This window comes from Symphalangus syndactylus, chromosome 10 (genome assembly GCF_028878055.3).
Source record: "Symphalangus syndactylus isolate Jambi chromosome 10, NHGRI_mSymSyn1-v2.1_pri, whole genome shotgun sequence".
Taxonomy (NCBI): domain Eukaryota; kingdom Metazoa; phylum Chordata; class Mammalia; order Primates; family Hylobatidae; genus Symphalangus; species Symphalangus syndactylus.
The window spans coordinates 96,274,265-96,297,123 of record NC_072432.2 but is presented as its reverse complement, the minus strand read 5'-3'; the positions used below and the strand labels follow the sequence as shown (position 1 = coordinate 96,297,123).

The 22,859-nt window shown below is 36.6% G+C and overlaps 1 protein-coding gene across 4 annotated transcripts in view; it reads right to left on the bottom strand.

The window, feature by feature from the left end:
• Nucleotides 1-22,859, bottom strand: part of XRN1 (5'-3' exoribonuclease 1) — a 145,332-nt gene that overhangs the window by 51,368 nt on the left and 71,105 nt on the right. For all 4 annotated transcript variants that reach the window (XM_055295158.2, XM_055295157.2, XM_063610665.1 and 1 more), the window contains exons 24-31: nt 19,973-20,088; nt 19,276-19,422; nt 14,701-14,790; nt 13,953-14,088; nt 8,682-8,738; nt 8,418-8,550; nt 3,482-3,551; nt 487-694 (exon numbers count right to left, since the gene is read on the bottom strand). In XM_055295158.2, the coding sequence (XP_055151133.2) occupies nt 487-694; nt 3,482-3,551; nt 8,418-8,550; nt 8,682-8,738; nt 13,953-14,088; nt 14,701-14,790; nt 19,276-19,422; nt 19,973-20,088 (957 nt within the window). The remainder of the gene's footprint in view (nt 1-486; nt 695-3,481; nt 3,552-8,417; nt 8,551-8,681; nt 8,739-13,952; nt 14,089-14,700; nt 14,791-19,275; nt 19,423-19,972; nt 20,089-22,859) is intronic.

The following is a 22,859-nucleotide window of genomic DNA, read 5'->3' as shown; positions in this document are numbered from 1 at the left end:
ATAAAGTGTCTCACACAAGACAACTCAATTTTTGTCCTCAGAAAGAGGAAATAAAGGAAATCACCCATAAATTGTATGGTAGAAACTTGAAAATTGCTTTTGATAAATGTGATATAATCCTTGCCCTTTATCTTTCAAATTTATGTTATTTATAGCAGACAGCATAGGACATTTGGATTATATAAGAAAAAAATTAAATGTTAACTTGAAATGTAAACATTTAAAGAGAAAACATGGACATTCTTAAGTTCCTTATTTAAATACACTTTTTCCCTTTAATACAACTGTTATTTTATAGCAGAGGTAGAATGCTAGCAATAGCATTCTTTATTAGCCTAGTTATCTTAAATTTGGAATTGACCTGAACCAAAACTTTTTAAATAAAAAAAGGGAAACTAAGTTAAATTAGGTTTACTTTTACAAAGTCTGCTGTGATTTGTGATTTGTAAAAGGGGTAGAGGAGAAGTTAAAGACTGAGAGTCTTACTTGAGTAGGAACAAAAAGTGATTGAGGGGAATGGTTGAGGCCTCCCAAATGCCCAGAGGAAACTGATGAATTTGAGCTATGGTGATGTACAGCTGGTTGTGGTTTTACGACGGCTGTCAACTTCTGATTTCCAGTTTCAGAGCGACTCCCATGAGAAAGGTTCACCAAGGCACTTGTTGGCAGTCGATAACCTCTACCAGGTGAGCATCTAAAAGTAAAAAGTTATATCAGGGTCGGAAGGAAAACAATACTAAATGTGTTAGGGAGAAAAGTCAAATAATTTTTGGTGGACAATCCATCATCAGCATTAGTAAACATTACTTTTTAATTCGGTAGAGGAACCTCAAATCACAGCAATAGCTCAATTTATAAGATGATGTATTTCTAAAAACTTTCCTAAGAGCCTATTTAGTATTTACAAAGAAAAGAAAACCCAACTACGTTCTAGGGGTGTGTGTCGATTTGTCGTTAAGAAGCTTGCATCTTAATTGCTGAATACAACTGAAAATTTAAGAATTAATTTTTTTTTTTTTGAGAGATGAGATGTCACTGTTACTCAGGATGGAGTGCAATGGTGCTATATCCTAACTCACTGCAGTGTCGAACTCCTGGGCTCAAGCAGTCTTCCCATCTCAGCCTCCTGAGTAACTGATACCACAGGTGCAAGGTACCACACCTGGCATGCTTTTGTATTTTTTTTTAGAGACAGGGTCTCACTATCTTGCCCAGGCTGGTTTTGAACTCCTGGGCTCAAGTGACCCTCCATCCTTGGCCTCCCAAAGTGTTGGGATTACAGGCATGAGCCACCACGCCTGGCCTCAAACGTCTTAAAAACTGTGCAGCCGGGCATGGTGGTTCATGCCTGTAATCCCAGCCACAGCACTTGGGAGGCCAAGGCAGGTGGATCACTTGAGGTCAGAAGTTCAAGACCAGCCTGGCAAACATGTTGAAACTCTGTCTCTATTAAAAATACAAAAAAATTAGCCGGGCATCGTGGCGCACACCTGTAATCCCAGCTACCTGGGAGGCTGAGGCAGGAGAATTGCTTGAACCCGGGAGATGCAGGCTGCAGTGAGCCAAGATTGCGCCGCTGCAGTGAGCCAAGATTTCGCCACTGCACTGCAGACTGGGCAACAGTGCAAGAATCTGTCTCAAAAAATAAAATAAAACACAACAAACAAAAACAAAAACAAAAAAATGAAAACTACAGTTTGGGCAGTCTAGGTTATGAAAGCTCAGGAGCATGGAACCATTCTCAGTATGGCTCTTCCTAAGCAACACGGTAAATGTTAGCTTTGATCTCATTTGTCTGTTGGTCAAATGTGGAGTCCAGCCCTGTTTTCTCTCATTTTCCCATCTTAAAGTTCTGGACCTGTACCTGAAAAGGCTTAAGAGACAAGTATTTGTGATTTCCATCTTTCATGGCCTTGATAAACGTGTCAGATATTAAAGATACCTTCTCTTGTTAAGTTTTCAACTCTATCACCTATTTTTTTTCTCTTTGAGAGTATAATTTTCTAATATTGAAAGAAAATGGAAAAGCAGAGTTCTATAAGAAACCTTTGTAAGTTCAAGGTTGCTAGGAAGTATCTATTTTCATGAGAACTAAACTTACTAAAGATTCTGTATTACAGAAATGAACACACTGCAGGCAGGTAATCTTTTACCCAGCTCTCTATCAGTCAATAAATTCACTGTCCCTTACTAGGAGAGGGGGAAAAAAAGACACTGAGGAAAAAAACCACAAAAATATACTTAAAATCTATTTTGAAAAGTTAGTGAATCAAAGGTATTGGTAATCCAACAGTTTCATGAAAAATAAAATCAGACAGGAGATCCGGATTCTGCTGCTGTATGTGAAGAGTACAGACTGGAGAAGTCTTTGAGTAACAAGCATATTTAAGTTGCAAAACAATAATAATAGCATCCTGAAGGTGACTACTTGGTATAACGGCCAAAGACCGTGATTTCATGCAAGGAGGTTAAAAAAGGGTAATTAATTTTTTATTTTAATTACTCATTCATCAAAATAGAGGAGAAAAGGAAACTAAGCTAAATTCAGTTCAAATTTTCCAGCTGATTTTTAGAAAGTAGAAAACTGGAAAAGATTTCATCTCATCCTCACAATAACCTAGGGAAGTATGTATATATCTTCATTACAGATGAGGAAATTGAGGGTCAGACACTTAATTAACCTATCCAAGGTAATACAACGTTTAAGTGTGAGTTTACACCATGGTGCCTCTCATTTTATCATGATACTTGTTCCTATAACTTTAAACTTTCTATTGGCACTTTCCCCCAAAATACGTGTCTTACCTGTGTTAAATTAAAAACAATTTAACCCTCTTCCTTTAAACCTCCTAACCTCCAGTTAACTTTCTCCTTTCCTTTATAGTCAAACTTCCCAAGTGTTGCCTCAATTTCCTGTCTCCATTACTACACCTGCCGTTCACTTCTCAAATCATGCCAATCTGTTGTGAGTACCTACAACTCCACTAAAATTGGTGACAAAGACATACATGTCACTAATTTCAAAGGACATTTCTATTCCTGAAGTTATTTAACCCTAATACCATTGTTTACATATGCTATTCCCTCTTCCTGTGCACATGTCATTATTCCCTCCTTTTTTCCCTGGTTAGCTATTATTCATTCTTCAAGTTCTATCTTAAATACCACTTCCTCAAACAGACCTTTCTGTTACTCGCAGGACGGGTCATACTCTTTATAAAAACCTGCACTTCTTCCTAGTGCTTGCCATGTTTTCATTAAATAATTAATAATGTAATCAGTTGCTTAACTACCTCCCTCACTAAAATGAAAGCTCTATGAGGGTAGAAAGCATGTCTGCCTTATTCAGTGTTACATCCCTAGTAGCAAGTATGTCTTACACATACCACGAACGGAAATTGTAAACAAATAAAAAGTAATGTAAAGTCACTGGCCACACGAACATATTCACAAAGGGCAATTATCATTGGGAAATACAAACCTTATTGTTAACCCTCCAGGAAATTCTTCATCAAATAATACTTCAAATAATACATCAGCTTCTCTATTAGCTGTTACAACAGAGAGAGAAAAAGAGACACTAAAAAATCATATGATAAAAAATCAACAGATAAGTTTTTGGAGTGTTTGGAAGTATTTATTATAAAAATTCTGGATATGATATAAAATATTCAGGATATGAACAATGGCATAATATTAATAAATATTAAACATTATCTTCAATTGGGCAGTTATGATTCCTTATGTTTCTTTATACTTCTACTACATACATATGTATCTATGAATAATATATAGTATTGCTTTGCAAGTTTTGAAACATATACATGATATCATAGAGAATATATTATTTTGCAACTTATTTTTATTTCTTTCAACATTATATTTGTGAGATTCACCCACGTAAACATGTGCATTCAGTTTTCTGGATATATAGTATCCCATCTATGGTATACAATAATTTATCCATTCTCCTGCCGATAAACATGTAGGTGATTTCTAACTTTTGCTATTATAAACAATGCTACAATGAACATGCAAATGTGTCCTTTATGCAGGTGAATATTCCCTAGGCTAAAAGTGAAAACTGCTGGGTCTTAGGGCATGTACTTTTTTAAAAAAAAAAACAGCCTTACTGGGCTGGGCCCAGTGGCTCACGCCTGTAATCCCAGCACTTTGGGAGGCCGAGGCGGGTGGATCACGAGGTCAGGAGATCAAGACCATCCTGGCTAACACAGTGAAACCCTGTCTCTACTAAAAATACAAAAAAAAAAAAATTAGCCAGGCATGGTGGCAGGCGCCTGTTGTCCCAGCTAGTTGGGAGGCTGAGGCAGGAGAATGGCATGAACTCGGGAGGTGGAGCTTGCAGTGAGCCGAGATTGCATCACTGCACTCCAGCCTGGGCGACAGAGCGAGACTCCGTCTCAAAAAACAACAACAACAACAACAACAAAACAGCCTTACTGAGGTATAACTGACATATGATACACTGCACATATCTGAAATATACAAGTTAATGAGTTTTAACATACATAATTAACCATGAAGCCATGATAAATAGGATAATCATTTCCAAAACTTTCCATGTCCTTTTGTAATCTGAATCCTCCTAATCCAGGCAACAACTAAAACTCTGCTGTCACCATAAGTTACTTTACATTTGTAGAATTTTATGTAAATGAAATAATATAATGTGTATTCCTCGTCTGTCTGGCTTCTTTGAGCATAATTATTTTGAGAGTCACCTATGTTGTGTTTATCAGTAGTTGTTTCTTTTTTATAGCTGAGAAGTATTCCACTGCATATGTATCCAAGAATTTGTTTATCCATTCATCTGTTGATGGGGATTTAGATCATTTCTAGTTTTTGGTTACTACATATAAAGCTGCTATGAAGATTCATGAACAAGGCTTTATGTGGATTTAAGCCCTCATTTCTCTTGGGTAAATACCCACCTATGAATGGGATGGCTGGGCCCTATGTTATGATGTATGTTTAACTTTTTAAGGACTTACCTTCATCATGATAGCCCACCAATGTGGGGAGAAAAAAACCCACTAAACTACATTCCAAAGTGGTTTTATCTTTTACATTACAACTGGCAATATAGGAGAGTTCTAGTTGCCCTATATCATTGTCAATACTTGGTATAATCACTCTTTTAAATTTAAGTCTTTCTGTACGTGGTAATATCTTATTTGGTTTTAATTTGTATTTCCCTGACAACGAATGATGTTGAGCATCTTTTCATGTGCTTATTTGCCATCCATATACCTTCTGTGGTAAAATATCTGTCCAGCTATTTTGATCATTTTAAAAATTGGGTTGATTTATTTTAAGTTGTAAAAAACTTATATAGTCTAAATAAAAGCATTTTGTTGGATTTATGTTTTGCTAATATTTGCCTTTTCATTTCTGTAATGGTGTCTTTTGAAGAGGGTTGTTTTTTTTTAAATTTTGATGAAGTCTAAAGTAGCAATTTTGTTTTTCTTTCTTTCTTTACTTTCTTTTCTTTTTTTTTTTGAGACAGAGTCTTGCTCTGTTACCCAGGCTGGAGTGCAGTGGTGTGATCTCAGCTCACTGCAACCTCCACCTCCTGTGTTCAAGAGATTCTCCTGCCTCAGCCTCCTGAGTAGCTGGGATTACAGGAGCCTGCCACCAATCCAGGCTAATTTTTGTATATATATTTTTTGAGATGGAGTCTCGATCTGTCACCCAGGCTAGAGTGCAGTGGCATGATCTCAGCTTGCTGCAACCTCTGCCTCCCAGGTTCAAGTGATTCTTCTGCCTCAGCCTCCCAAGTAGCTGGGATTACAGGCACACACCACCATGCCTGGCTAATTTTTGTATTTTTAGTAGAGATGGAGTTTCACCATATTGGCCAGGCTGATCTCGAACTCCTGACCTTGTGAGCCGCCCACCTTGGCCTCCCAAAGTGCTGGGATTACAGGCATGAGCTACCACGCCCGTCCCTAATTTTTGTATTTTTAGTAGAGACGGGATTTCATCATGTTGGCCAGGCTGGTCTCGAACTCCTGACTTCAAGTGATCCACCCGCCTTGGCCTCCCAAAGTGTTGGGATTACAGGCGTGAGGGCCTGGCCTTTTTTTCTTCTCCCCCCCACCCCCCGCCTCCATCCCTCCCCTAGCCTTTTTTTCTTTTCTTTTTCCTTCCCTCCCTCCTGCTCCGGCCTTTTCTTCTTTTCTTTTTCTCTCCCTCCCTTCTTTTCTTTCTTTCTTCCCTTCTTCCCCTCCTTCCCTCTCTCCCTCCCTTCCTTTCTTCCTTTTCTCTCTCTCTCTCTCTTTCTTTCTTTGACAGGGTCTCAGTCTGTCACCCAGGCAGGAGTGCAGCGGTGCAATCATGGCTCACTGCATCTCCGATCTCCTGGGCTCAAGTGATTCTCCCACCTCAGCCTCCTCATTAGCTGGGAGTACAGGCGCACAACACCATGCCTGGCTATTTAAAAAATTTTTTTTGGTAAAGACAGAGTTTCACTTTGTTACCCAGACTGGTCTCAAACTCCTGGGCTCAAGCAATCCTCTCACCTTGGCCTCCCAAAGTGTTGGGATTACAAGTGTGAGCCATGGCACCTGGCTGGCAATTCTCTTTCAGACTCTCTATGTGTTATTTAAGATATCTTTACTGAATTCTAGGTTATTAAGATTTTCTCCTAAAAGTTCTATAATTTTAGCTCTTACATTTATGTCTTCGATTCATTTTGAGCTAATTTCTATAGAAGATGTAAGGTAAGGAGTTGTGGATTTTTTTTTTTGCATATGGTGTCTAATTGTTCCAACACCATTTTTTCTCTTTTACACTAAACAAGTCCTCAATATATACAGCACGATTTTTAAATTAAATTACATTTTTTTTCTTATTACTCACCACTATACTAATGGGGACAGCACCATTTGTTAAAGACATTATCCCTTCTTCATCAAATTATCCTGGCACATTGTTGTAAAATCAATTGACCATATAGGTTTGGGTCTATTTCAGGACTCTGATTATATTCCACTGATCTATATGTCATCTTTATATTAATTCACACTGTTTTTCATAACTCTAGCTTTGTAAAGTTTTGAAATCAGGTAGGGTAAATTCTCCAACTTTGTCCTTCTTTTTCAATTTTTTCTGGTTAGTCTAGAGCCTTTGCTTTTTAAATAAATTTTACAACCAGCTTATCAATTTCTACAAAACAGGCTGCTGGGATCTTGATCGGGATTTCTTTGACGTATAAATCAAAGCAACTGATTTCACTGACATCTTAACAACAGTGAGTCTTCCAAAAAACTAAAAAACAAAATTAGGGAAGAAAATTCTTTTAGTTATGTGGGCAGGAAGATTCAAAGAGGATCTACAAATGGAAAATGTACAGAACCACTGTTCAAATTTAGGTAGGAATGAGGGGAAGGAGTTCAAATCCCAGCTCTGCCACTTATCTTTGTAAACACAGGAAGGTTACTTAACTTCTCAGGTGAGGAAATAACGCCCACCCCTTGGGTGATAGTGAGGGTTAAATGCAAAATGTGTTAGTGCCTGGCACATTGCTGGCACTAATTAAGCAGTTCTCTTCAGCTAGTGGCCTGCCTGTTCTTCTTACTTTTGGGATAGTGAGACCAAGAGGTTCAGTGCCTGGGATATATATAGAGGAACAGTGCTGCCAGCACACTGACTCCTGGGTGCATGATGCTGCTTCACACTGGCACTAACTTTTTTTGAATCTATGCTATAAAGCTGGTTATTCTAGGAATATCTTTGGGGGCACATTCAGATATTTAGCTGCTGCTTCCTTTTTTTCTCCCTTCTCTGATTTTTTTTTCACCATCTTAGCCACTTTTAAGTGTATGGTACAGTAATGTGAACTGTATGTACACTGTTGTGCAACAGATTTATAGGTCTATTTTATATATGTAATTTAGTTGTATTCATAAAGTCCAAATTAATATACACATTTAATTTTCAAATCTTTTAACTGTAACTAACGTAATATATATTTAATCTCAGAAACTAAGTGATTACAATGAAATTTAATCTCAGAAAATAAATGATTACAAGGAAAATAAAGCTCTGAGCAATGAAAATCGTGACAAGCAATGAAAATTCTCTATCAGTTTCATGAAAACATATGTATGCTCACCAAGATCTTGCATAATTTTAATGTGATATAAAACTACTAAATTCTCAGCAGCCCCTTCTCAGTTTCTCCTTTTAATCTCTTTCCAGATTATACAATAAAAAACAGAGGAGTTTTTTTTCTCTGAAAAGTATAACCTAAAAAAAATTTAACTAAAACATAAAAGATTTAGTTTGTTTCTGCTTTATAGTCACTTTCCGGTTAGATATAAAAAACAGACAAGCCTGTGTATTACTTTACAATATAAATTACGTTGAAGACATTTCAAGTATTAGGATATTACCTCCTTTTATTCCTATGATGGTGCCTCGAAGGCCAACTGGAACTGAGAAGTTTTCTCTCACATTTACAACACGGTCAAAAAGACAAAATTCTGCATCCCGATCAGGAATGATTCCATGTTGCTGTTCTAAAGGCTGAAGAGAAGAAAGCTATTAATTATAATAAACAAAAAAAATTTTCATACTAATATACTGAAAACATTTTTGTTCCTTTCATGCATTCAAAGTGAAAGCAACAACTCTGAATTCTTTGATAGGAAACTTACTCTGTATAGTAAATGGGGCTTCACTGTTACTCGCACCTTCTTATTATTCTTTCTTTGCTGAGGAAAAAGAAAAATTGTTAAATATTTTTAAAATATAAAATTATAAAATCACTAAACTACTACTTCCACATGTCTGAATTTTAAAAAGCCAAATGAAGAGATTAATTTTTAAAATATTTAAAGTTCTGCAGCTGCAGCAAGGAGAAATAAAATAAACACATATAAAATGCCTATAGCCTAAATTATTATTTAAAAATTTTTTAAAGTAAAATTTTTTTGCTGAAGTATAAGACAGCATGGGGAGGAAAATGCAAAATGATAAGTATATAGGCCAATGAACTTTTATAGTGTATCTATGTATAACTATACCTGGTTCAAGAAACAACATTGCTAAGCTCAACACAAGAAATCCTTTCCATCTCCTCCCAGTTACTACCCTTTCCAGAAGTAACCTTACTTCTAACACAAAAGATTACATCTGTCTGTTTTGGCCTTTATATAAACGCTATCCTATTCAAATGTCTTTTTTATAACTATAAAAAGAATTACATACAATGGCCAACAAAGATGTATACATTTTTAAAAAGTTATCAAGCACTGACCTATGACAATACCATGAATTTTGTGGCCACTTATAAAAATTATGGTGGCATTTATTTGACAAAACCCTTTGCTTTGAATTTATTGTAAAATTCAATATTAGAATCTTTTCATTATCTAAAAAATGCTGGAAGAAGACTTTTCTCCTATCTTTGATACTTGCTAGTTCTGTGAACTCACACTTAACTACTTTAGGCATCAGCCTCCTTCCATCTGTAAGATGGACATATTACCTGTTCTAATAAAAACGTGAGAAAAATTTATATCCTTTACAATTTATAAACTACTATTCATACTAAAAAAATTTAAAGTTAATCCTTATAGAATTTTAAAAATTACAGCAGTTTAATTATATGGCAGTCACCTCTCTTTAGAACATAGCTTACGGGAATAAGTACAGAAGGACACAGAACGGATCCAGGCTATAGAATCCATAAACTATAGGGTTCATGTATTTACATACTATAAAATGCTCAAGCCTTTAAACAGTATCTATTTTCTTTTGTTATAAGACATTTCGTTTATTCTTTCAATGAATATTTACTGAGATCCATTTGTGTGCTATATATGGATTAATCCAGGTGCTGGCGATAAGGCAGTGAACTGTTCTCTTACTCTAGTCGAGGGATACATACAAGAAACAAAATAAGGAAGATATATAGCATGCTAGCAGGTAAAAAGCCTAGAGAAAAGTGAAGCAGTTAAGGAGGACAGCAGTAGGGGGAGACATTACAATTTTAATAGAGTGAACAGTGAAGGCCTTAATGACAAAGTATCTATGCTCTCAGCCCACAGCCGACTAGATGCACTAAAAGACTACAACAGCAAAAGGAAAGACTATGAAGAGATTTAAGGGAACTTTAAAAAGCAGGCACAGTGAGGTATTGCATATCAAAAAACAACCCATATGCTCTAAGACATTAACAGGCATTATTACACTATAGCATTGATTAAGGGACATGCATCAAAACTGATTCATCAGGCAAACGAGTAAGCTGCGTAATGTTCATAATAGGCCCAACCCATATCTAATGTATGAGAAGTTTGGGGACTGGCTACTCAAAATGTGATCACCTAAGAGCTTATTAGAAATGCAGAATCTTGGCCAGGTGAAGAGGCTTACGCCTGTAATCCCAGCACTTTGGGAGGCCGAGGCAGGTGGATCACCTGAAGTCAGGAGATCAAGACCAGCCTGACCAACACGGAGAAACCCCGTCTCTACTAAAAATACAAAATTAGCCGAGCATGGTGGTGCATGCATGCAGTCCCAGCTACTCAGGAGGCTGAGGCAGGAGAATCGCTTGAACCCAGGAGGCAAAGGTTGCAGTGAGTTGAGATCGCACCATTGCACTCCAGCCTGGGCAACAAGGGTGAAACTCGGTCTCAAAAAAAAAAAAAAGAAAGAAAGAAAGAAATGCAGAATCTCAAGTCAGACCCTAGACCTGCTGAATGAGAACTATATTTTAACAAGATTCTCTGGTCATTTGTTTGTATCTGAAAGTTTGAGAAGCACTGCTCTAGAGGTAGAACGCAGAATTTTATTCTAATTTTACCAATAAGGAAATAGAGGTATGGAAGGAAAGTTCTGCCAGTAATTTTGATAATTAGCAGAGTTTGGAATCCACGTTCCAACAAGAAAACTGACTTTTTTTTTTTTTCTTTTTTTTTGAGACAAGGTCTTGCTCTGTCGCCCAGGCCAGAGTGCAGTGACGTGATCATGGCTCACTGCAGCCTCAAACTCCCTGGCTCAAGTGATCCTCCTGCCTTGGCCTCCTGAGTAGCCGGGACCACAGGCGTGTGCCACCATGCCTGGTTAATTTTTTTATTTTTTGTGGAGATGTTGCCCAGACTGGTCTCAAACTCCTGACCTCAAGCGATCCACCCATCTCCCAAAGTGCTGGGATTACAGCTGTGAGTCACCGTGCCCAGCCAACTACTGATACTTTTAATGATGATCCTGCATTACTAAGAAAAGTTTAAATTATCTTCAGAATTATAGTGTTTTTTAGTTTTTTTCTCCTTTTATTGACCTAGTAACATAATCCTGAAAGAAAAAAAAAATCACTTATAACTGCACCTCCCTGACACATTAACAGGTTTAAGAAAACTCCTGTCTTATCTATATGCATATATGTATGATTATATATGATTATATATAATATATATTAAATGATATGGAGTTAATATATTAAATGTTCATATATAAATATGTACTTATATAAACATTTATGCATATATGTGTGATTATAATATATATTACATGATATGGAGTTAATAAATGTTTATATAAATGTGTATTTATATAAACATTTAATTTATAAACATATAAATTTAACACATATATATATATATATATATATATATATATATAAAATGATATGGAGTCTCGCTCTGTTGCCCAGGCTGGAGTACAGTGGCACAGTCTCGGCTCACTGCAACCTTCGCCTCCCAGGCTCAAGTGATTCTCCTGCCTCAGCCTCCCAAGTAGCTGGGATTACAGGTACCCGCCACCATGCCTGGCTAATTTTTGTATTTTTATTAGAGATAGGGTTTCACCATGTTGGCCAAGCTGGTCTCGAACTCCTGACCTCAGGTGATCCACCCGCCTCGGCCTCCCAAAGTGCTGGGATTACAGGCATGAGCCACTGCACCTGGCCTATATGCACATATATATTTTAAAATGTAATCAAAATAATAGACTAAAACGTTGTAAATGTATCTTCCATTTGTAAAGTAAAGGGAAAATGTGTGCAACATTTTAGAAAGCTCTGAATCCAAATGGGTTAAAATTGGGGGGCTTAAGGTTTTAAACATTTGTTAACTGGAAAACTCACCTCAAAAATGATGCTGAACAAACTGATTTCACTCTACATTGAAAGGCAATTAAAAAGAAATACAGGCTTTCTATCCTCAGCTGAAAATAAATGACCTTTCAAAAATTAAACTCTTGGCTCTGAGCCTTATATTTTTTCCTAAAGAGAAAAAGAGTCATCTAGTGGTGGTTTTCTAGACTATAATCACAGCTCTTCAGTGTGTGATAGGATAATTTAAATAATAATTAGTAAAGCATCTAAGCATTATTAGGCATTAATAACAGCTAGGCATTATGAGAAGCAGTTTACTCAGTATTAACTCAGTTAATCTTTTTGAGGACACTCTGAGGCAGGTACTATTTTATTCTAATTTTACCAACGAGGAAACAGAGGTATGGAAGGAAAGGTTAAGTTTCTTGCCTAAGGTTATTAATATTGAAAAACCGATTCAAACTCAGGGTGTTAGGGGAGACAGCTCCAGAGCTCAGTTCTTAACTTATTCTGCAATTAATTCGAACAAGAGAAAGCTGTATTGGCAAAGCTACAGTATTTTAATACAAAGGGCAAATTTGTGAAAAATGAAATCAAAAGTTGAAAAAGGCAAAATAATCAATTCATTTTCTATTGATAAAAAACGCAACCGTACTGTAAAAGTCTACTCCTTAAAAGAACGCGAGATGTAAGAAATAGGAGAGATTGAGGGAGTTCAAAAATTTTTAGTAACTCAATGAGTGTATCAGTAAGAAAAGTACATTTTAGGCCAGGCACGGTGGCTCACGTCTGTAATCCCAACACTTTGGGAGGCTGAGTCAGGTGGATCACCTGAGGTCAGGAGTTCAAGACCAGCCTGGCCAACAAGGCAAAACTCCATCTCTACTAAAAAATACAAAAATTAGCTGGGCAAGGTGGCAGGTACCTGTAATCCCAGCTACTCGGGAGTCCGAGGCAGGAGAATCGCTTGAATCTGGGAGGTGGAGGTTGCAGCGAGCCGAGATTGCGCCACTTCACTCCAGCCTGGGGAGACTCTGTCTCCAAAATAAAAAAAAAAAACAAGAGTATATTTTAGAATTGATTGTCAAAAGTCAATTTAATTTTTTTGTTCTACAAAAAGATGAACTGTGTCTTTAAAGAATACAGTTAGAAGCTGGGTGTGGTGACTCACGCCTGTAATCCCAGCACTTTGTGAGGCTGAGGCAGGCAGATCACCTGAGGTCAGGAGTTCAAGACCAGCCTGGCCAACATGGCGAAATGCCGTCTCTATTAAAAAATACAAAAATTAGCTGGGCATGGTGGCAGGCGCCTGTAATCCCAGCTACTCAGGAGGCTGAGGCAGGAGAATTGCTTGAACCTGTGAGGCGGAGGTTGCAGTGAGCCAAGATTGTGCCACTGCACTCCAGCCTGGGCAACAGAGAGAGACTCTGTCTCAAAGAAAAAAAAAAAAAGAATACAGTTAGAACAGGAAGAAATAGGGGATTATTAACCTTATTCTCAAACTTTCTACTGTAACTAAAATCACAAAATATTAATTCCCAATACTGGAAACACTACAAGGGCATAACATTTAAATACTATGGCTTTTGTATGTTGAAAATATAATTTTATAAGTTTATAATTAGTTATGATGGCTAATGTAACCATTAACATATTAGTGCTATACAATATAAATTTGGCATAACACTCTTGGCTACTAAATGCTACTGTTAATGGTTAGAACTTTTTTAAATTACAGGATTATTTGATACTAATTAGAATCACTAAGTATATGTTTTATTTGGTTGAAACACAATGAATTACTTGTAAAGTATAGTCCATTTAATTCCAAATCTCATCAATAATCTTGGTTACTGAAAGTTAGTACCTTGCACTTTTCCACTTCTTCCTCAATTTTCTCAACAATAGCTGCATCCAGAATTTGTAAATCACAAGAAGAACGAGATAAAGTACTGACAGGATGTCCTTTTAGCCAAGTAATAATTTCTTGAACTTTCTCAGCACTAAAGCAAAAACAGTAATTTTTAAAATTTGATTAAAACTTTCTCAGGGCTATAAATTATAAAAGACATCAAACTTATATAACTAATAATCAGTCACTGAACTTAATCGGAACTAATTATAAATCTAATATAAATATGGTCATGTTACCTCTCAGTAATTAAAAGACACACAAAAAGATTAGTTTAAAAGTATTTGTTGATATAAATGAAAGAAAATTTAAGCTCTTAAAGCAAAAATGAAACAATGCAAAAAATAAAACACAAAACAAAACAAAAAGAAGTAACAAGACACGCCTGTAATCCCAGCACTTGGGGAGGCCAAGGAGCATGGCCTGAGCCTAGGAGTTAAAAAAAAAAAAAATTAGTCAAATGTGGAGGCGTACGCCTATAGGCCCAGCTACTCAGGAGGCTGAGGTAGGAGGATTGTTTGAGTCCAGGGAACCAAGGCTGAAGTGAGCCATGTCTGAGCCACTGCATTCGGGCAAGAGAGTAAGAACCTGCCTCAAAAAAAAAAAAAAAAAGTAATATGAAATTCTTGACAAACCAGCCGCACTTGTCATTGAAAACACTCAATTGAACTATGAGGTAACAAATATCATAAATCTTGCTTACCCATTCTCATTTTCTCCAGGCCAAATGTCATCTTCATAGAACACATCCTCTTGGCTATTTTTGGCTATATAATTAAATAGTTCTGGAGCTCTGGTCAAACAAACAAAAATATTGTCTTAAAATACATATGGTTAACTTCAGATAAACTTCCTACATAATAATTTCAGATCCTAAAGAGACATATAGAACTTATTGAGGACTACTATAGTATTAATAAGGGATATTATTAAAAGCGATAGAAAGTGTAAGACTGGTAAGTCAGAGTACTCCTAGACCCTCAAAAAACTCCCACTGGCTAAGGTTCAAGTCATAAACTTATAATAAACTTCAATTACTGACTCTACCCTCTTTCATTATAATGACAACTGATGGACAAAAATGGGATCTACAGGTTAGTTTTCTAATTTTCGTAACAAAACTAGAGCACTCTACGATACAACAAATTAAAATAGATTAAAGGCATCTTTTGATAATTCTCAAAACTCCATTTCTTTCTGAAGAGCGCAGGACTTTTGGATACATATAGCAAATTGAACGTATGTGCTTATCTTCCATCCCTCACCAATCCATTAAAATGACAATATAGTATAAAAAAGAGCATAGACTTAGAGAGACAGATGAAAAATGAAGCACAGTATCTGGTGGCATACATAACCTGTTAAAATTTTAGAAATAGGAAACTGGATGAATGAATATTATCTGATTTGACAGACAGGAATAAGTTGAATCCTGAACTACCAGTGGGGGAAGTCAATAAGAAGCAAGTTGATTTAAAACACAGAACACTCTGAAAAAGCTCAGGAATTATAGGTTCCAGGTACATTTGAAAGTGCGGGGTGAGGTTTAGTAAGATTTAAAGTTTGTATAACAAGCAGTTATACTGTCATGTGGTTGCCTGCCTACCACCCCGCATATGACCTGTAGCGTATATTTTAAAGAGGTCAAATAGATACTCTAGCCTTGTGTATACCAGTCACAGCGACTTAGGGGTGAGGAAGGCATAAGGAGGAGAGGACAGGTGTTATACTGAAAACAGGGAATTAATGAAAGCATAAATACTATACAATGTGTCATTAGGAAGCATAAGGTCTCTAGGAATGGACTCTGGGATGGAGATAAGCATGCAGGAAGTTTAGTAGGGAGTGCTTGTTTGATCAACACCCGTGGAAGGGAAGGGAGAGGAAGAAAGCAGAATTGGGCACAGGAAGAGGCTGGGCTGTGATCAATTCTCAATGAATTCCTTAGCCAGCCCCACAAAGATCTCAAACTGGGATGGCCCTTCAGACTTGCCATGAATTGGGGCAATCAGAATGTCTGGGCTTCTACACCTCCCTATAGATCAGGCATTGATTTGTAGCTGTTGTGGGAAGGGAAAGTAACCTTAGGTGAGGCAGTTCTCCTCATCCAGGCAATTACTAAAGAGGGCTCACAGCTGAGGGCTGCCAGAAAGCAGCATTCCTGCCGCAAGGGGATAGGTCTTTCAGTCTTGAAAAGTGGTCTGGGAGGTGTATCACAGTATCCACTTGGTAATGAAACCTTCTTTCCCTGGTTAACTTCCAGAATACTGGCAATCAGTTTAATCCACTACATTCATATCCACTGTCAAGGAAAAGGGTGGAGGCCACCTCTCGGGGAAAGAAAAGATAAACATGCAGGTAGTGATACTAGGAGGTCCTCTGCAGAAACAGGAAAGTCCCTCCTGATCCACCTGATAAACCCCACCTAAGTACACTAAATTTCCAATCAGCTATTTAGTGCCTCATTCTTAAATATAATTGGCTATCAAAGATCACCAGACAAGAACAACAACAAAAAAACTTTAACATTGAAAGAGAGTCTAAATCAAACAGGAAGAAAAAAAGCAATTGGAGAAAACAGAAAACACAAAAAATAGAAGGAAAAATGCTAGAATTATCTTCAGAGAAATAAATGAAGATATTCCACTCACTGTAAGAACAAGATGCTATATATAGCCAGAGAATAAGGACACACTTTTAGAAATTAAAATGATTAAATCAAATAGAAATTTTAAATGATAAACAATAAAGTTGAATGAATTTCCCAGAGTAGAACAGAAGTATAACAATATAGGAAATGGATGAGGAGACATAAAACTAAGAGGATTAATCCAGAAGGTCTAAGATTTAACTAAAAGGATTCCCAGAAATAGAAAGCAGGAAAAAAATAGTGAGGAGAAAATTATCAAAGAAATAATACAAGAAAGTTTCTCAGAATGGAAGGGCATCAGTTTCAAGCCTGAAAGTGCTGAACAGGAGAAAGGAAGAAAAAAGATCCATACCAAGGCACACATCCTCACATTATTAAAAAGCACCAGTAAAGGAAAGGTGCTAAAAAGATTTTGGAAAATGAAAATAGATCACATACAGAAATTCAGAATCAGAATGGCACAGGCTTTATCAACAGCAATATGGAAACGAGAAGAGAATGGAACAGTGGTTTCAAAATTCTGAGGGAAGGCCAGGTGTGGTGGCTCACACCTGTAATCCCAGCACTTTGGAAGGCCGAGGCAGGCAGATCACTTGAGGTCAGGGGTTTGAGACCAACATGGTGAAACCCCATCTCCACTAAAAAAAAAAATACAAAATTTAGCCAGGCATGGTGGCAGGTGCCTGTAATCCCAGCTACTCGGGAGGCTGAGGTAGGAGGATCACTTGAACTGGGGAGGCAGAGGTTGCAGTGAGCCGAGATCATGCCACTGCACTCCAGCCTGGGTGACAGAGTGAGACTGTCTCAACAAAGCAAAACAAAAACAAAAACAAAATTCTGAGGGAAAATAATCTTCAATCTAGGATTCTACACCCAGGCAAACTATCAATCAAGTGCAGGAGAAGAATAAAAACATCTCCAGACATGCAAGTTTTCTCAGGAAGCTACTGGAGTAAGTGCTCCATCAAAATGGAGATATAAATCAGAAAGAGTGAGGCATGAAAGTCAGAAAATGAAGGAATCCTATATGGCAGACTGGTAAAGAAAATTGAATTCCTAGAATGACAGTACTGGGAAACTGCAGAATGAGAGCTGTACAACAGCCCTAGAGAGCAATCAGTTCAAACTGAAGCAGGAAGACACAGGTTTTAAAAGAAGTCTCTAAGAGAAAAACGGAACTGAGCGATCACCTGATCTGTTTGACCACACTGTAAACAGCTATGGCACAGAATTTGTTATGTGAACACGGATAAGAAGCAATGAAAAAAACAGCAGAGAAAGCAAAAATGTATACAAGAAATAAAATGTAATCTTAATACTCCATAAGGTCCAATTGTGAACATTTACTTCACCATAAGGAAGTAAACCTTTAATACAGATTTAATAAAAAATCTTGATAAAAGTTTAGTGAGAGGGGAAATATGTGTGTGAGGGAATCCAGAGTGGTGGAAGTCAAAGAAAGCTGAAGCGCAGGGTAGGAAAGCCACTCACAGCAGAGAATCCATAAATATGTCAAGTTGAAAAATTAAGAAAAAGTAGTTTAAACATGACCTTTTAAAGAAATAAGAAAGTGAACAGAAGAAACAATCTAAATTTCCAGATAGTAATATGGGATTGAATTGTGTCCTGCCTCACTCAGAAGTTATGGAAATAACTTGTGAGTTATTTGGAAATAGGGTTTTTAGTAGAGGCAGTCAAACAAAATGTGGTCATTAGCATGGACTCTGATCTGACTGGCGTTCTTACAAAAAGGGGAAATTAGGACACAGAGACAGACATACAGAGATGAAAGATGATGTGAGACACCCAGTGAGAACATCACATAAACACGGAGGATTGGAGGGATGCATCTACAAGCCAAATATATAACGCTATGAGAAGGTAGAACAGAGGTGCTTCCCTAGTGCCTTCAGAGGGACCATCATTGTCCTGCAATATCTCGATTTTGGACTTTTGGTCACCAGAACTGGTTGACACAATAAATTTCTGTTGTTTAAGCCACCCAGTTTGTGGTACTTTGTTACAGGAGCTAGCCTAGGAAACTAATAAAGAGATCTTCAAATATAAGGTTAGAAACCAGTGGAATAATGGAAAGAACATTAAATTATGAATCAGATGTAAATATACTTCCTATAAATCTTTGTCACTAGTAACTCAGTGTATCTTGGTACTTGGCTTTCTCACTTTTAGTATGAGTTGACTTGCTGATTTCCTAGATAATTTCAGCATTAAAATTCAATAATTCTAAGATAGTGACCTCTGCAGCTACATAGTTCTAAGAATCAGAAAAAATCCACTATGCTAAGAGCTTTGTTTATTCATATCAGTTCTCTCAGTGCTGACATAGGTATGCAAAGCAGTGAACAATGTATGATAGTAAGTTAAGAAAAATTTTAACTAAAGAGGGCAATTCTCATTATATATTTTCTTTTAAATAATATGGTATTTTTCTACTCAATTTCAGCTAGTGGCTATGATATTCCATGATGCAAAATTAACTCTACACATAACATATGCCAGATTTTACTAATGGAAATATTTGTCCTCTAAAACTAATGTCAGCAAGGCAAACTAAACAGTATTTTCCTAAGATTTTGGATGACTACTAGTATCTTATTAGGTACTTACCTCTCTAAGTACTCTGCCAGAAGTTGTTCTGCTGCAGATGAATACATCCATTCACTTCCAACTTTCTTAGTATATCCAGGTACCTCCTCATTTTTCTTGTTGAATTTGAGATTTAAACCCACATTTGCTTTATGGTCTCCATGAGGGCTGAATTTAAACCACACATGCGCACACGTGCACACACACAGACACACACACAGACACACACACACAGACACACGAGTTTTAAAATGTCGTTCAAGGAACAAAAAGTTTTGCTTTCAATTCTTAGAAAAGCTCAGTTTTGATTATTCTTCTATATTTTAGTTATTACGGTTATTTCCAAAGTAGCAGTAATTGAAAAACTAGAAGAAAAGCTTCAAAACCCAAGTTAACAAAGCATGTAAATAAATTATGTAATTATAGAGGAAAATGAAATAACAAGATGCAAGGAAATATACTACTGAGGTTCACACACACCCTCTGATACCTTTTTTCAAGGTTCAATTTATTAGCTGCTAAAAAATAAGAACTGTCTTTTCCAACCACCTAAAACATGTGCCATTCAGATGAAAGATCACCATCAGAGAAATTTATGCACAATTTTAAGACAATCCAGAGCAATTAATAAGAAAATAAATACTGAAATATTAAGCATTTAATCTTTATCATTTAATTTTTCTGCCACTTTAAGTAAATTTCTCTAACATAAACTTACTTTCTCCTAGATCCTCTTCCAATAAAAATACTTCCTGTAAACCTTGAAACAAGGTATCCACTCACTCCAAGGCGACTGGCCAACACATATCCTGGGTTGTACTTTATAGAATATTTCTTTAAATATAAAAACAAAAAGGTCAATTATGGAAACACAAGTTTACATTAAATGTTATTTCTTTACCTTTAAAATCTGGAGATAATCAAGACATCACTAACCATTGGATTGTGGCAATATAAGGATTTTCACTTAGATCCATTTCCCCTTTTTTTTTGAAAGGATCTGTAGGCAGAATTTTTCTGCTCCTCTCTCTTTCTCCTTAAAGGACAGAATTCCCAAGGATGGATAAAAGGGGGGGAGGAAATATACAGTTTGTGAAACTGTCTTAAGAAATAAACTCTACTGTAAATACTAAATGGCAAACTCCACAGGCAAGTTTTTTGTTTGTTTGTTTTTGTTTCTACTAATTTTCATATTCCAAGCAGGGCCTAGCAAAGTACTTGGGACAAAATGAGGCCTCAATAATTATTAGAATGAATTAAAAAATAGGTACATCATCAAAATTGTTGCTACTGAGAAAAACTAAAAGTGTCCTTCATATATGGATATAAGTAATATTCTTTTCCCCTAATATTTACTATCATATGAAAATAAGCATGTATAGACCCATAATTAATACAGTCAATGAAATGTAACCTTAATTTATATACTTAAGGGAAGAAAACATATTGTCACATTAAAAAAAAAAAGTAACAGATCATATAATATTTAACCAGGAAGCAAATGATTCATGAATCCAATACTAACTAGGATAAACTACCATATATTCCTAACATCACATACATAACAATAAAACATACTTAAGAACATAATCAGATTTAGCAATAATGTAATACAAATCAAGTATCCTTTCCAGAACAGTTCAAAGAATTAAGGTAGTAGGTCTCAAATATAAGTAGCAACACTTTTCTAACAAGCATTTGGAAATGTGTAGAGGCACATTTAATTACAATAACTGGCATGGGCTACTAGCACTTAATGCCCTTGAGCCAAAGATGCCAACTGTCCTGCCATATACAAAACAGTTTTATTTAATACATAACTGTCCTGCCCAAATTGCCAACAGTACTCCTTTTGAGAAATAATGGGTTTTGCTATAATTTAAAATTCATTAAAACCATCACAAACATCCTAGAAAATACAAAATAAGTAGCTGAGAAGGTTGTGGTAGAAAAAGAATGCAGCTTGAGTGAAAGTTAAACATATTTGTAAAGAGAAAGAAACCAAACCGGAGAAGGCATGCCTATCAACACTGTACACTATTATACAAGAGGACAGGCTCTTCTAGATCTAGAAAAAGCCAGGGATGAAGGAACACAAGTTCTTTAACCTTCTTTAACCTTCACTGATTCCCAGTACAAAGTTCCAGCTACTTTATCTAATGAGCCACTCTCCTGGTTTCATGACTGCTGTCTAAATTTGTTCTTCAAATGGCACCAGATGGTAAGATTTTGGGGATGACTGCCTTCCATACATAAAGTTTCCTCATGGGTGTGCTGATACATAATGCCTTAAATTCATTTCACAGGATATAAAGCTTTATATTTTACTATTAGTGGGAAAAAAAAGGCTAAGTAGCCATAGCTGGTTGATTGTGAATTAATTTTAGTTAAGTTAATTATCCAACCAATCAATAAGAACAAATGACAGATATCAGAACCTTCCCTCTATTTTAACAGGAGAAAGGAAAGCCACTGGAAATTTTTGGTGAGAAAGTCCTAAAAAAGATGCCGTTAAATGCAATTTTCCAATATTCTTGAGGGTTGAGACTGTTCATTCTTAGCTGAGTGGATACATACAGCTTTTGCAGAAAGGCCATTTGTCACTTCCAGCTAAAAATGCAGGCTCTGAATTGTTATGAAAGGTTTAACAGAAAACACAAAGAAATAGAAGGATAAATCCTAGAATTATCTTCAGAGAAACAGATGAAGATATTCCACTCACTGTAAGAACAAGATGCTATATATAGCCAGAGAATAAGGACACACTTTTAGATATTAAAATGATTAAATTAAATAGAAATTTTAAATGATAAACAATAAAGTTGAATGAATTTCCCAGAGTAGAACAGAAGTATAACAATATAGGAAATGGATGAGGAGACATAAAACTAAGAGGATTAATCCAGAAGGTCTAAGATTTAACTAAAAGGATTCCCAGAAATAGAAAGCAGGAAAAAAATAGTGAGGAGAAAATCATCAAAGAAATAATACAAGAAAGTTTCTCAGAATGGAAGGGCATCAGTTTCAAGCCCGAAAGAGCTGAACAGGAGAAGGGAAGAAAAAAGATCCATACCAAGGCACACATCCCCACATTATTAAAAAGCACCAGTAAAGGAAAGGTGCTAAAAAGATTTCAGAAAATGAAAACAGATCATATACAGAAATTCAGAATCAGAATGGCACAGGCTTTATCAACAGCAATACGGAAACGAGAAGAGAATGGAACAGTGGTTTCAAAATTCTGAGGGAAGGCCAGGTGTGGCGGCTCACACCTGTAATCCTAGCACTTTGGGAGGCCAAGGCAGATCACTTGAGGTCAGGGGTTTCAGACTAACATGGTGAAACCCCATCTCTACTAAAAAAAAAAAATAAAAAATTTAGCCGGGCATGGTGGCAGGTGCCTGTAATCCCAGCTACTCGGGAGGCTGAGGTAGGAGAATCACTTGAACCAGGGAGGCAAAGGTTGCAGTAAGCCGAGATCGTGCCACTGCACTCCAGCCTGGATGACAGAGCGAAACTCTGTCTCACAAAAAGAAAAAACCAAAACCAAAACCAAAACAAAATTCTGAGGGAAAATAATCTTCAATCTAGGATTCTACACGCAG